This window comes from Tamandua tetradactyla, chromosome 25 (assembly GCF_023851605.1).
Source record: "Tamandua tetradactyla isolate mTamTet1 chromosome 25, mTamTet1.pri, whole genome shotgun sequence".
Lineage (NCBI taxonomy): Eukaryota > Metazoa > Chordata > Mammalia > Pilosa > Myrmecophagidae > Tamandua > Tamandua tetradactyla.
This window is the reverse complement of record NC_135351.1, coordinates 10,237,589-10,251,851: the sequence shown is the minus strand read 5'-3', so window position 1 is coordinate 10,251,851 and position 14,263 is coordinate 10,237,589. Positions and strand designations below refer to the sequence as shown.

General features: G+C 40.7%; 1 protein-coding gene across 3 annotated transcripts in view; it reads right to left on the bottom strand.

Moving 5' to 3' along the window:
* Window positions 1-2,258: 2,258 nt before the first annotated feature.
* The window catches only part of DSP (desmoplakin), a 46,947-nt gene continuing 34,942 nt past the window's right edge, over window positions 2,259-14,263 (bottom strand). Inside the window, exons 17-24 of one of the 3 annotated variants that reach the window (XM_077143364.1) lie at window positions 14,070-14,208; window positions 13,308-13,501; window positions 12,080-12,242; window positions 11,509-11,592; window positions 10,991-11,098; window positions 10,308-10,406; window positions 7,195-9,489; window positions 2,259-6,207 (exon numbers count right to left, since the gene is read on the bottom strand). In XM_077143364.1, coding sequence (XP_076999479.1) covers window positions 2,959-6,207; window positions 7,195-9,489; window positions 10,308-10,406; window positions 10,991-11,098; window positions 11,509-11,592; window positions 12,080-12,242; window positions 13,308-13,501; window positions 14,070-14,208 — 6,331 coding nt within the window. In that variant the 3' untranslated portion in view covers window positions 2,259-2,958. The remainder of the gene's footprint in view (window positions 6,208-7,194; window positions 9,490-10,307; window positions 10,407-10,990; window positions 11,099-11,508; window positions 11,593-12,079; window positions 12,243-13,307; window positions 13,502-14,069; window positions 14,209-14,263) is intronic. The other 2 variants (XM_077143365.1, XM_077143367.1) reach the window with 2 other exon arrangements.

The window sequence follows — 14,263 nt, the reverse complement described above, 5'->3', positions numbered from 1 at the left end:
GGTAGCCTCTCTCCGTTGAAATAGCACGTTCTCTTTTTGATAGTTGTGGGATGACATCTGTGGGGCGGCACTCTGAGGTCTTATGGATATCCTGTCCCCAACAAGCTTTCACACAATCCTTCCCCAAATCTATTACTGTGTCAGGTTTTATAAATGTACTATTATGCCTTCTACATTTTAGCTGACATTCTCCCCCGCCCCATCCATTTTTCTGTTGTTCTTTATCTATGGAATCAAAGGTTCTTTATTATTATTTTGAAATGTTCAATTCAGTATAATATGCTCCATTGCTATTATAATTCTTGTAGATGCGCAAATTGTCCCAAATTTTAGACAGTGGGAGCTAATTTAAGTCACCCGATGTGTCTCTTTTACACATCCCCCTTAGTCCTTGAGTACTTCACCTTCCTTTCATGACCCAAACTTGCTTTGTACTTTTCCTGCCAGAGACCTGAATCAAGCAGTTTCCCTGAATGGCTTTAACTCTGCTCCCTAGAGAAACTGAGAGGGGGTCCAGAGTCTATTCCCTTTTATATATTTTTTTCAAGACTGATGCCAAATCTCAGCTTTTCTTTGCACTTGTTTTCACCAGATGAAGCAATTGTAGAAGAAATTTTTGTGAACTCACATTGCCAAAAGCAAATAGCATAGTTCTCACCACTTGAAAGGATGGAGAAAGCATCATAATAATGCAAGTGGCCAGTAGCTACAGGTAGAAGTGGAGTCGAAGGATGGGTTCTGTATGTAATTTATTCAGACTTTGCCCACAGTAGTCTTACTTTTCATTTACATTTGTATAGTTAGAAGGAGAGTGGAAACATAACTCTTTCGATTGTGAAATGATGATGCTCATTGAAAAACTATATAGGGCAGGCCATGGTGGCGCATGCCTGCCATGCCAGAGGACCTGGGTTCGATTCCTGGTGCCTGCCTGTGTTAAAAAAAAAAAAAAACTATATATACATTTTTTTTTTCTGTAGATGTAGCATGTATGTGAATTGAATCAAAACTTAAGTCCATGTCACACATGTCCTATCTGAAGAAACAGTTCCATCTCACCTCAGCATTTAATGACAACTTTGGCAGAAGTTTGCAGGGAGTAGGAGAGACTTGTCAACTGATTACATTCTCTAGTTATTGCTTCAAACTGTCGAACTACTCTTCACTGATGCTTATTAAAATCGATTTAACCACCATTTTTTCAGGGAGGCTAGGTTAGGCCTCCCAGCTCTAGTACAACTTTTACTATTTCCCCCACGCAGCATTAACCACAAATTACTTTGTCTTCATTTTATTTCAAGGGCTATTTTTATAATCTCTCCTGAGATCCATTGTTTCTGATGCAGAACTCGATATTCATAGAAAAAAAAATAATTTCAAGTCCCTTATTTTGAAAAAGGGGCAAGGAGATGAAAAGGGTGATTGGATAAGGATGGAATGAGTACTACAGGGTAAAATGGCCCATTCAATGACAATGGAGTCACTTTCACTCTAAAAGCCCCCCATAATTTCTGAACTTAAAGAGATCAATTTTTGTTCTACACAATTAGCATTTCATTTGTTTCCTATTTTCTATCTGAGCTATGAAATTTCGTTGATTGTATTAACGTATTATGCTGATATATTTAAGTCTACCTACTGATTGCTTTATGTGTATTTTCTGTTCCCACCCAGACTACAGACAAGGCCTCTGACTGCAAGGTATTTGCCTAGCCCAAAACTAGACATAATAGGCCTTCAGAAAAGTCAATGATAAATAGTCTGAATTTCTCTCTCATCCAAAGAATAGCCATTATCGTTCATTGTCCTTCAACAGGGAGGCAGAATTCTTCAGGACTTATTCGTCATTGACTCAAGAACAATTCCTTCCTCTTAAGGAGCAAAATTAAACACCATCTATTTTGAGACTATCCAAAAAGGAATCTTTGTCGTGTTTTTGAAATGCTATGATGGTGGCTTAATGCTACTCAGTTACTCATTGTTCAGATTAAACTAGAACTGGACCTTGATTCTGGGTTGACCTTTTTACGCAAACTTTTATCCCAAGGACTCTACACTCAAGAAATGTCGTTCAAAGAGATAACTTCAAAAGACCAACTTCTAACAGAAATCCTGACCTAAAATAGTTTTGTGTTGGTCTTTTTCAATAGGTATTAAATAACTAAATGGTTCGAGACATATCTTAAGATAAACAAAAAACTGCTGCCTATTAATGTCCTTGTGTGTATAAACATATTAATAAGTCAAAACTCAAAAACTTCAAAAGTCTAAAAGTTTATTGCCAGGATAGCAAACTTCACACAGGCACCTTTTTTAAAGTACATAGAAAATGACAAGCAAAATCAACAGAAAACTTTGACCAAAGAAAAGCCAAGATTGCTATTATCATGCACATACAGTCAAATTAACACCAAACTAAACAAGTACATTTAAGAACATATGGGTTATACGATCCACATTCAAAAAAACAAAAACAAAAGGAGACTCATTCCAAAATGAGGGTTTGAGTGTTTTTTTTTTCCAAGGAGAGTGGGGTGTAATTTTCTCCCAATACAGAAAACAGAAATATTTAGATAAGAAACAGAATGACTAAATATTGATTAGCAACCTAATTTTTTATCTCCAAATCAGAAATCTATATTATATGCAAGTTCAAGAAGAGGAGATCAAAAAATCTAATGACAGAAGAGACAATTCTAAACTCAATTTGTTCTGTCCTTACAATTGATTACCTCCGCATATACATTCCATCCAAGTCATATGATGTTAGTTTCAGATGAGCTAAGAATATAAAAAGCCAGAATAGCCGCTACTATTTTATTTCAAATTTGGCTATATTTTCTTAAGCACAGAAAGTTATATCATCACTACTGCAAGCACTGGGTTTTCTCCTTTATTTAATAAAGTAGGAATTCATATAAAGGAAGCCAAGGGATAGCAACCATTTTCTACCACAGACTAATGCCCAATAGAGCTACTGCTAAATGTGTAGGAGTAGGAGTAGGAAGAATTCCCTGTTGCATCAAAACTTCCCCTCCTAGAGCCACTACGGGAGCCAGAGCGGGAACCAGAGCGAGAGCCAGAGCGAGAGCCGGAGCGGGAACCGGAGCGAGACCCCGGAGCAGAAGACATGTTATAAGGGCTAGGTAAACCCTTGGAAGAAACTGAGGCAGCTTCCAGAAGGCGCAATCCAGTGATGTCTTCTACCATGGAGCGATTCACGGCATCCTTATAGGATATCTTCAGCTTGGTCTTGGGACAGGTTAGGATTTTGGCGTAGCTGCTGGTGTCTTGCAGCCTCTGAGCTGCTCGGCCGTCGATGAACCCCTTTCTGATGGCTTCTTCGGTGCTTATCCTCCCATGCACCTCTGGGTCGACGAGACCTCCGGTGAGGAACTGGAACTCTAGGAAGCGCTGCCCTGCCTCATAGGGGAGCCATTTTTCTTTCACCGCCTCTGCTGCCGACATCTTCTTCTTGCCCTTCACACCTTCGAAGCCAATGAAGGCTTTCTGAGCGGGCTTCAGCCGTGTGGCCATATCCTGGTCGATCACCCCCTGGGAGACCGCATCCTGGAGTGACAACTTCTGTCCAGTGGTCGGGTGGATGATGCCTCCAGTGCAGGCCTGAGCTTCCAGAAGCCTCTGGCCAGTGATACTGTCCACGATGCCCCGTTCTATCCCTTCCGTGATGGAGATTTTCTCCAGGTTTTCGGTGTCGAAGATGGCTGCGATGGGGCTCAGTTCCTCCAGGGGGTCGGACAGAGAGCTGCTCCTGATGGTTAAATTCCTGACGCTGGATATGCTTGAAATCTTACTCACTGATTCATGCCGAGAGCTGCTGAAGACGTCGTCACTGATGCCAGCACCTATGCCGCTGCTGGTGCCAACACCATTTTTCAGGGAGATCATGTCGGCAAACTGAGTGAGGCTGAGGCTGCCAGACCGGTACTGATCAAAGAACTTCCTGTCCACGAGGCCCTTGTCGATGGCATCTTGGATGTCATACTGACTGCCCGTCTTCCTGTCGACCAGGACCACCCTGGTAGAGCCATCTGATCCAGTGATGGTTATTTCTTCCCACTCACATTCTTGCTCGCACAGTTCTTTGAAAGTTTCGTAATCTATAAGACCCTTCTTGTAGGCCTCCTGCACGGACATCTCCTTGTTAGTTTCCGGGTCAACTATGACCACTCTGCGTTTTCTGAGGGTGTTCTTCTGTGATGTCTGAACCTGTTTCTTCTTTTCTTTCAGAGGCAGAAGACAGAGCCCTGTTTCCTCATCTTTAATGCATCTTTCTTTTAGCTGCAGATAGGTGAGATTTTCTTCAGTGTTGGGGTCAAAAAATCCTTTGGTGTCATCACTTGGGTCAGACAGAATCTCGCTGAGCTCCTCGTTGAAGTAGCCCCTCTTGTAGGCCATGTCAACGGGTAAGCGGTGGCTCTCCTTTGGATCGATGATCCCACCGGTTGCAATCTGTGCTTCCAATAAGCGAATGCCATGGCCCTTTTCAATGAGCTCCTTGTTCATGGCTTGGAACAGAGAGATGATGTTCCCAGTTTCGGGATCATTATACCCAGTGACTGCACGTTCTGCAGACAAGAGCTTCTCCTTAAACTCAATGCCCACTAGACCTCTTTTGTAGGCTTCTTCCACTGGTAACCTCAAGTTGCTGACAGGATCCACTATAAAGCCGGTAGCTGCTTGGGCTTCCAGCAACTCCAAGGCAGTACCGGGCCGGACCAAGCCAATTTTCATGGCCTCATAAATGCCGAGTTTCTGTTTTGTGGTCTCATTGTAAATGCCTGCTATGCAGCTGGAGCCCTGCAGGAAGTCCTTAATTCTTTCACCAACCTCATCATAAGAGATCTGACCTGACTCAAGTTCATTGACAGTGGAGGGTCGCAATATACCGGAGTCTACTAGTTCAGTGACGGTCACAGGCTGTCTAATTCCTTGGAAGGACATGCTTCTCTTCTGTACCGTCAGCAAGAGCAGACCAGTGTGTGGCTCGATTCTGCACCGTTCTCTTAGCTGCATGTAGCTGACCTTCTTTTTGGTGATGGGATCCACGAAGTTTTTCTGACTGTCTCGGGGATCGTTCAAGGACCTATACAAATCTTTGTCAATCAACCCACGGGCCAAGGCAACATCTTTTGGCAAAAAGACACTGTTCACAGGGTCCACTACACCCCCCGAAGCGATCTGGGCTTCCAGCAGACGCATTCCGGTCTCTCTGTCAATCAGATTTTTCTTGATAGCTTCAGAGACAGAGACGGTCTTGCCTGAAAATGGGTCGTCGAAACCGGTGATGGCTTTTTCTGCGGTATATATCTGTTGGCGGTCATCAAAGTCGATGAGGTCCCGAGCTATGGCGTTATCAACGGTCAGCTTCTCGTTCCTGTGGGGGTCGATTATACCGCCCGTAGCTGCCTGAGCCTCCAGAAGCATGACTGTGGATTCTGGGGTGATCAATTTCTTCCTCTTGGCCTCCACCAGAGAATACTTCTCCTTAGGAGAAGTAGAAGCTCCCGCGATAGCTCCTGCACCCCGAAGGAAAGGCTGGATTTCAGAAGCAACTTCTTCTACCGACTTTTTCCCCTTCAACAGTTTGTCCAGAGTTGTTTTGTCAATCAGCTGGCATTCGTAGAGCTGCATGGCCGTCACCTTCTTCCTCAGGCCTTCAAACACCAGCTTCGAGTGATCCACAGTCCATTCGTACTCAGTCTGGGTCTCCCGATGGGACCCATAGGGACGCTGTTTGAGCCTATCGATCTCTCTCTGGAGTCGGGAGCGTTCTGTCTCCAGCTGGGACTGTGTATCCCGGGAGGAATCCTCCAACTTCCGCCTGCACCTCTCCTCGATCCTCTTGATCTCCGCCTGGAGTCTTTCAATCTCACACCTGAGGTTGTTCTTCTCTCGCTCACTCTTTTCTCGTTCAGCCTCGATTTTCCTAATAGCCTCTTCCTTGCGGGAATATTGCGTTTTCCACTGATTCAGGTCATTCTGGATTTGCTGCTTCTCACTCTCCAGGCGTTGCTTCACCCTGCTTTCCGCCTCCAGAGTTGCTTTAGCACGATTCAGCTCATCCTCCAGCCTCTGCAGCCTCACCTTGTCTTGTTCCAGGACTTTTATTTTCACCAGAAGGCTCTCTCTTTCCTGCACCACATGAGTGCACTGATTCTTTGATTCCTGGATCCTGTTAGATGCCTAGAATTTAAAAAGAAAGACAGGGGAAGAAAAAAAAATCATATTGTGATCACATGATGTTACTATCATAAATTTAACCTCTTTTCCTACATCTTTTATTTCCAGAAAAAAAAAAAAACTTGTTTATTCATTTTCCCCTTTCTGTGTTTTCCCTAGATATACTATTAGCTTTTAATCTTGCAAATTCAAGGGGAAAAATTCCTTTGCTGGATGTTGCCACTTTGACAGATGGCTTCACACTTAAACATTCTTTTTTTCACACTAGAGAGATCTAGAAGTTTCAACCCTGTCTTACTCTAGACAGTAATAAATAATGGTTTGAAAAAATAAGGAGCTTTGTTCCAGGTTATCACACCTGCTACACCTACATCTTACTAACATGTTTAAGGAATCAACACAAATTTATTGAAATATACACACCCCATACCCAACCCCACACAAATATTGTCTACAGAAGTCAAATGCAGTAGAAGTTAAAGAGTCATTTTAAAATTAGGGGTTAAAAGAAGAAAAGCCAAAAAAAAAAAAATGAAACACAGTTAGGGCCATGATTAGTGGAATATGGAATCATGCATGCAGGAAAATCATCTAATAATGCATGCAGTAAAGAGACAGTGATTTGAAAATCGCATGGAAAACTGCTTTGTTAAAGATATTGGCTTTTACTATGGAAGATTTTAATTACAAATATATTGCAGCTCACTAAAGAGGAACTATCTTCTAGAAAATAAAGTGGAGCATTCAGATGTCACCTCAGATGTTAGATACACACTCAAGTTCTCCAAATAGGGTCAAGACTGGCATTTGATTGAGTGCAAGAGCAGAAGCAGTTGTCTGGGTTACGACACCTAGTAGTACAGCAATAAAAGGAGAAATCAGACTTTCTGTAAGCATTCGTCAAAGCAGCAAGAGCACAGTTCAGGGCAGATGACAGTACAGCGAATAATGTGAGAGACAGTCAAGCTGTGATCAAATATTTGTGAATACCTCTAAAGCCTGCTTTTGGAATTTCTCAATTTCCTGTCTCAAATTTTCCCTCTCTCTCTGTAAATCATTAATCAGGCCCTGCAGTTCCAGGGTTCGGTTGTTGCTGATTTGCAGTTGGCTCCTTAGTTCACAGATGGTTGCATTTTTATCACTGTCGGCTTCACTCCGACTCCTCCTGAGCTCATCGTATTCCAGTTTGAAGTTCCGGAGCTCCTCTTCTAACATCAAGTGCTCCTTGGTCAGATTCTCTGTGAGAGACTGCAGCCTCTCTATTTCTATCTTGCTCTCGTTTAAGCTCCTGCTTTTATCTTCTATGGCCTTCTGGAAATGTTCATTCCTCACGTGAGCCTGTTTGACAGTTTCTTGTTCCTGGAGTAACTGCCGCCTCAGGGCTTCGATCTCCAAGGAGAGTCTCCTTAGCTCCTCCTGTGTCCTCTGCTTCTCCCTCAGGTGGCCATCCAGCACATCTCTCTGCTGACGGAGGTCATCCTCACTTCTTTTCTTAACAATGGAAGCCTGCTCCAGCTGCTGCGTCAGGTTGGTGATTTTTATTGCTTGTTCTTTCAAAGACTTCCTCATGCCTTCCAGCTCATCCTCCAGCTTCTTCCTTTTGGAGGAATCTTCTGAAGCCGTCCTCTTCAGCCGGGTCAGCTCTTCTTCCACTTTCTGCTTCTGCATCTGCAAGTCTTTCAGAGAACTCTGGAATCTCATGATATCCTGGTCCTTCACCGTCCTTTCCTGCGCAACCCTTTCATAGTCAATTCTCAGGCGCATCAGATCTTGCTCATGAACCTTCAATTTGCTTATCGTCTCCGTCGCGCTACTGTTTGCTTTCTGCAGATCATACTGGGCCCTTTGTAATTTAGCATTTTCATCGTCCAGGCGCTTCCGTTCATTTGCTTCTGTTTCTATCAGTTGTTTTAATCTGTCTATCTCCTTGTTTTTATCCTGGATGGTTTTAGCAGCATCATCAAGAGATTGCTTGTATCTCACGCTCTCTTCCATGCGCATATGAGTGACCTGTCTCAGCTCTATCTCCAGCTGCTGTTTTCTCTGAGACACCTCCGAGCCAGTGGCCTTCTGCTGCTGGACACTTTCTTCAGCCCTCCTAAGATTCTCTGTGGACTGGGCTAATGTGTTCTTCAGCCTCTTTATTTCCTCCATCAGGCTCTGGTTTTCTCTCGTAAGGTTGTCTACCTGAACTCGGTAGCCGCTGGTGTCCTCCTCTTTCTGCATGGTGAGCTGCTGGATGGTCGTCTTGGTGATGTTGATCTCAGTCTCAAACTGGTTTTTCAAGCTAATGATTTCCTCATCGTAATTGTTCCTTACCTTAGCCAGTTCATTCTCATATTCCCAACGGCGCTTGGCCTCCTCCTGAAACTCAGCTTTCAGTCTTTCAATCTCCTTGTTTTTGTCCTGAATGGTCTTTGCAGCCTCCTCCAGAGACTGCTTGTGTCGTGCATTGTCGTCTGAGCGCTGCTGGATGACCTGCTTCAGCTCTATCTCCAGATGCTGTTTCTGTTGCATTATCTCGGAGCCACAGGCTTTTTGCTGAAGGGCGTTTTCTTCAGCCCGCCTTCGCTGCTCGGTGGTCTGCAGGATGCTGTCATTTAGCCTGACAATTTCATCCTTCAGATCTCGATTTTCTCTTGAGAGTCGATCAAGCTGGTTTTTGAGATTTTTGGAGTCATCCTCTTTTTGCAAGGAGATCTCCTTGATGGTAGTCTTCGTAATGTTAATCTCGGTTTCATATTTGTTCCTTAAATTACTCATCTCCTCATTATAGTGGTTTCTTACCTTTGCCAGCTCACTTTCATATTCTCTTTTCCGGGCGCCCTCCTCCTGAAGCAGAACCCTCAACCTTTCTATCTCATACTCCTTCTCCTTGATGGCTTTCTCAGACTCCAATTTTTGCCAACCCAGGTTCTCCTTTTCACATTGCCTTGTTTTCTGTAGTTGGTCATAGTCGGTCTTCTGTTGGTCGAATCTGTCTTCCACGACCTTTCTTCTTCTCTTTTCATCTTCAATCTCATAAGTAAGTCTGGTGATCTTCTCATTGAGCTCTTTGATTTGAGCATAGCACTTGTCTAGGTTTTGCTTAGCAGACTTTCCATCCAGCTCAGCTTGTCTCTTCAGCTCCTCCAGGCTCACAAGCTTTGCTTTGAACTGGGAACACTCAGCCTGGTATTTCTGCAGGTTCTGATCCAGGAATTTGTTCTTGTTGCAGTTTTCAGAGTTGGCATCTCTGGCCAGTCTCAGCTCCTCTTCTAAAACCTCAATCTTGGTATTTTTCAGCTGTGGAATTGAAATCAGAAATTAAGTTGAAAGAAAACCACCTCACATAAGAAATAAACTGTACTTTTCCCCTCCCAGACCAAGGTGATTCCCAATTTCTTTTTACACACACACATACACACATACACACAAACGCATATACACCACTCATGTGAACCATACACACATACACATGCACATATAAACATATATGTACTGCACACACAAACACAAACATACACACCAAAACATATACACATAAAGTGTGATATCAGGCATAAGTACTACACAAACATTCAAGAAATCTAGATTCTTGTTATAATTCTCCCATCAACTGCTTGTATGTAAGCTTGTAACAAATAATATATCATCATTGGATCTCAGTGTCCTCATCTATAAAATGAGGTCATTTCTTTCAAGATCAAAAGCTTATGATTTCAAATTATGTTCTCTTTATTTCAGGATATAAAGTAAGTTTTCATGTAAACTCAACACGAGCATTAGAAACAAGGAGCAAACAACCATTCAAAAATAAAACTTCAAGTCCGACTAGTCCAGCATGTTCTTTTTCTGAATTTAGCACAAAGAATTAAAACAAATTCCTTGACTAGACATTAACCACAATTACTGGGTTTGGGCAAGATTACAGTAGCTGCAATTTTTCAAATATTACATCGAGTCTATTAAAAAGCAGTATACTAGAGTACGGGACAAACCCCAGACTTATTAACTGAATGGGTTATACTAAATTTTTAGAGGAAATGTAATTTTATCAGTGGGCATGTCCAAATGAGGCTGTATTTTGTTGAGGCTCCAAGGACATAAAGTAAATAAATTACCTTCAGATCTTCCAAACTCTTCAGCATCTCACTTAAGAATCTGTAATAGTCTCCAGATCTTGTGAGTAGTTCTATGTAACGAGCATGCATATCTGCAGCCTTGGAGAAAAGACAGCGGAATAAAAGTAAGTCATTCAAAAAAAAAAAGTCCTACTCAAGTTGCCTAATTTTGTTCTCTAAAATAAAGAAATACTGACATTATAATTTAAAGAGTGAATTCTCTTCTTTCATGTGTGCCAACTGCAAAGTCTGGAAGCCCAACAAAACAAAGAGCTAAAAGCATCACAGTCCTTCCTGATGACTCCATATCATGTCCCCTAAACCAATGGAGAGAGGATGGTCTCTGGTATCTTTGGGAAGAGAACTGGGTTTTAGAAACTTACTATATATTTTTCAGTTTTTAGAAGTCTCCTACAATGAATCCAGAAATGTAAGTCCAATTTCTGCAGACTCTAATATGTAAATGACAGATTCAGATTTCCATTGATCATTTTCTAAAAGGCAGCAAATAACCATGGCTTATACTAGGGAACATAACCCACTACTACCTCTTTTTGAGAAGATACCCTATATCAAGGAATGAATTCAAGGACTGAAGGGAAGACAGGGAAAAGAGAAAAGGGACAGACAGACTCTAAGAGATGTGCAATGATGTTTAGACACACACATATATATATATATACCTCTTGTAGAATCACCCCCGAAGGGGATTGAACCATAGTTCTCTTGATAGGTATGTTCAGTAGAGTTTCCAGTCCTGAGGTGTACGATGCAAGCTGAAGTTCATAATCCTGCAAAACAATAAAGTTGAAGGCAAATGTTCTTCCTGGACTTAAAAGGAATCACCGACACTATGATTTCAGTTTTAAACCATCAAGCTGTATTCTATTGACCAACTCCAAAGTCTACAATGTGTTATTAATGTTCAAAAAGCTAACATTACATTTTTAACACCAAGCAGTGCATCTTTATGTGTTAATTGGAGATTTTTGCTCATACAATCAGTCTATAGAGCAAAGACACCAGCCCATTCCCATAGACACTGCCAATGTATAATATATTCAAGCTAATGAATAGCAAAAGTATGGTTAATTCAGGAAAAAGTATGTAAAAGCCAAAATGAGTATGCTCAAGAAGTTTACAGTCATCAATTAATAATATTCGGGATGAAACACCAATATTCTTGGTGAAACCAACATACCTTAATTGAATTTGCACAAAGTTCAGCAATTTTTTGTACTTCTTCGGATTTGTCTCGTTTGCCGGATATTTCACTGTGCAAATTCTATACAAAAAAATAAAATATTTACAAAATGTTAAAGAACAAATGTCATTTTACTCTTCAACCATTGTTGATTGTGTTTTTCTTTAGCTTATTACTACATGTACTGACTTTATATTCTCACTGTTAAATCTTCAGAGATGAATTATTTTTTCCATTCAGAAAAAATAAGGAAGATCTTCAACTTCTTAATATCTATCTTAAAGGCTACCTTCTAGTTAATGCTGTTTTCTGGTTGTTATCACCTCAATTTACAAAGATACTTGACTATAACAATGACAAGGACAACAATGCACTTTTTCTATGTTCATAATCACATTTCTTTGTAAATACTTCAATTGTTTTTCATCTGAGAATTCTTTAAACATTCACAAAAGGGACTAATAACATTAAATGTTTATCATTTTGAACTCAGGTACTGCTGTGAAAACCAGAGGAAAACACAGCTGACAATCTCCACACAATTTGGGAATGACAAATTAACTTATACCTTCTGTTCATTCAAAAATCTCATGACTGTGTTAGAATCTGCAAATTTCATGGACTCTAAGGAATCCTGGCGACGCTTTGCATCAATGAGCCACTTGCAGAAAGCCTGATAGTTATCACGGTAATTCCTCAGTTGCTTGATTTGCTTCTCCAGGTCCCATAATCTTGGGAAAAAAAAGATATTATAAAATTATCAAAGTACTGCTATTATTCCTCAAAATACTTAACACAGAATTACCGTATGATGCAGCAATATTCCAAGGACTATCCCCAAGATAAATGAAAACTTATGCCCACACAAAAGCTTGTACATGAATGTTTTCAGCAGCATTATTCAAAATAGCCAAAAATGAATCAACCCAAATGTCCATCAACTGATGAGGATAAACAAAATGCAGTATATGCACACAATGGGACATTATTTGACAATTAAAAGGGAAAAGTTCTCATACATGCTACAACATGGATGAATCTTGACATTATGTTAAATTAAAGAAGCCAGGCACAAAGGGTCACATATTATATCATTCTATTTATATGAAATGTCCAGAATAGGCAAATGCGATAAAACAGAAAGTAGATTAGTGGATGCAAGAGTTGAGGGGGTTCAGAGAAAATGGGGAGTGATGCTAATGGGCACAGGGTCTCTTCTGGGGATGATGAAAACATTCTAAATATAGATTGTGGCAACAGCTGTGCAATTCTGTGAATATACTAAACAGGACAAATTGTATAGTTTACAAAGATGAATTCTACGATATGTGAATTAGATCTCAAAGATGTTAGCAAACAAGCACTACTAGTAAAACGGACTATAGGCCAGGTAAGTCAGAAGAATTTTTAAAACCATCATCTGCAGTAAGGCCTTTCTTTTATATAAGATTGCATTTTCACAAACTTTTTGAGACCATTCACTCAAGGCATCTGCTTTTTCTAACCACCATAACAAGAGTGTTTAGGGCACAAAAGAGCAGAGCAAACGGCTTCCATTTTTTCTCTAAAAGCCTGAATGGCACCTGGCTCATCAGATGTTGGCTGAACTTTGGCTATTCAATTTTGGCTCTTCCATTTCAAATAAAGCTGGCTTCCGGCTGCCCCCGAAAGGAGCATCTACCACGCCTGGCTGACACACAAAATGAAACTGCTATCTTTTTACAGAGATATTTCAAGTGACGGTTATCTTGGAAACAACCAAATGGGAAGAAAAATGCTGAAAGACGTTGGCACACCTGTAGTCTATCTGTTTATCTATTCTTTGCCAACGATCTGTCAGCTGTGTGACTTTTTCACTAAACTTCCCAAGATCCAAGTCGTAGAGTGGATACTGCTGAGAAGTCTGAGAGTGGATCTGCTGTGCTTTCTGCAGCTCAGTCTTCATGGTGGCTAGCAACGACTTCTTCAAATTCAAGTCATTTTTTATTTTCTGTAAGAGAAATAAAATGAGTACAAATTAATCTCTCCTCTCACTTTATGCCATACTGCCAGTCACCGACTGGGGGGAAAAAAGTTCATAAAACTCTTTAGAATATTCATGTTTTTAGTGGTAACAGTTAATCCAGGAGAAGTTGTTGACTGATATTATTTCCCAATATGTGTTTCATTTACCGAGTTCCTTGAGCTACCCTGGTAAAAATTGATACAGCATGTAATTTTATTTAATACATTATATATATATTTGTTTAATAGATATTATTTATATATTGCTTAATATGTACCATTTATATATATATATTATGTCATCCCTAAATAATATAATGATTATTAATATATTAAAGGGTCTGAAAAGTCCTGTAGTAAAGCAACAAGTTTAACTATATTGAACTCTACATTCCCCAAGCTAGTTGCTCCACAGATTAGTTCCTGCTAATATACTCTGAGAAACTGTGTACTAAAGATAATTATTCACATCAACCATGTCTGGCCAATGAACTCTAAGGACTTCTATATTATTGGCTGTCAACTGGGGCATTATTAATAATCTTTCAAGTTACCTTCAGTCCGCAGCGATAAGCTTCTACTTTATCTAGATCCAGGCAAACTGTTTCTTCTTCAGTGAGTCTGGCTTCATAAACCTTTAACATGTCTTCAGTCTGGAGAATAGCTTGGAGTAGTGATCTCACTGTGCATAAGCTTTGCAGAGAGAGGACAAAAAGGCAAATAAAATTGCTGGAAATACGTTCAAATG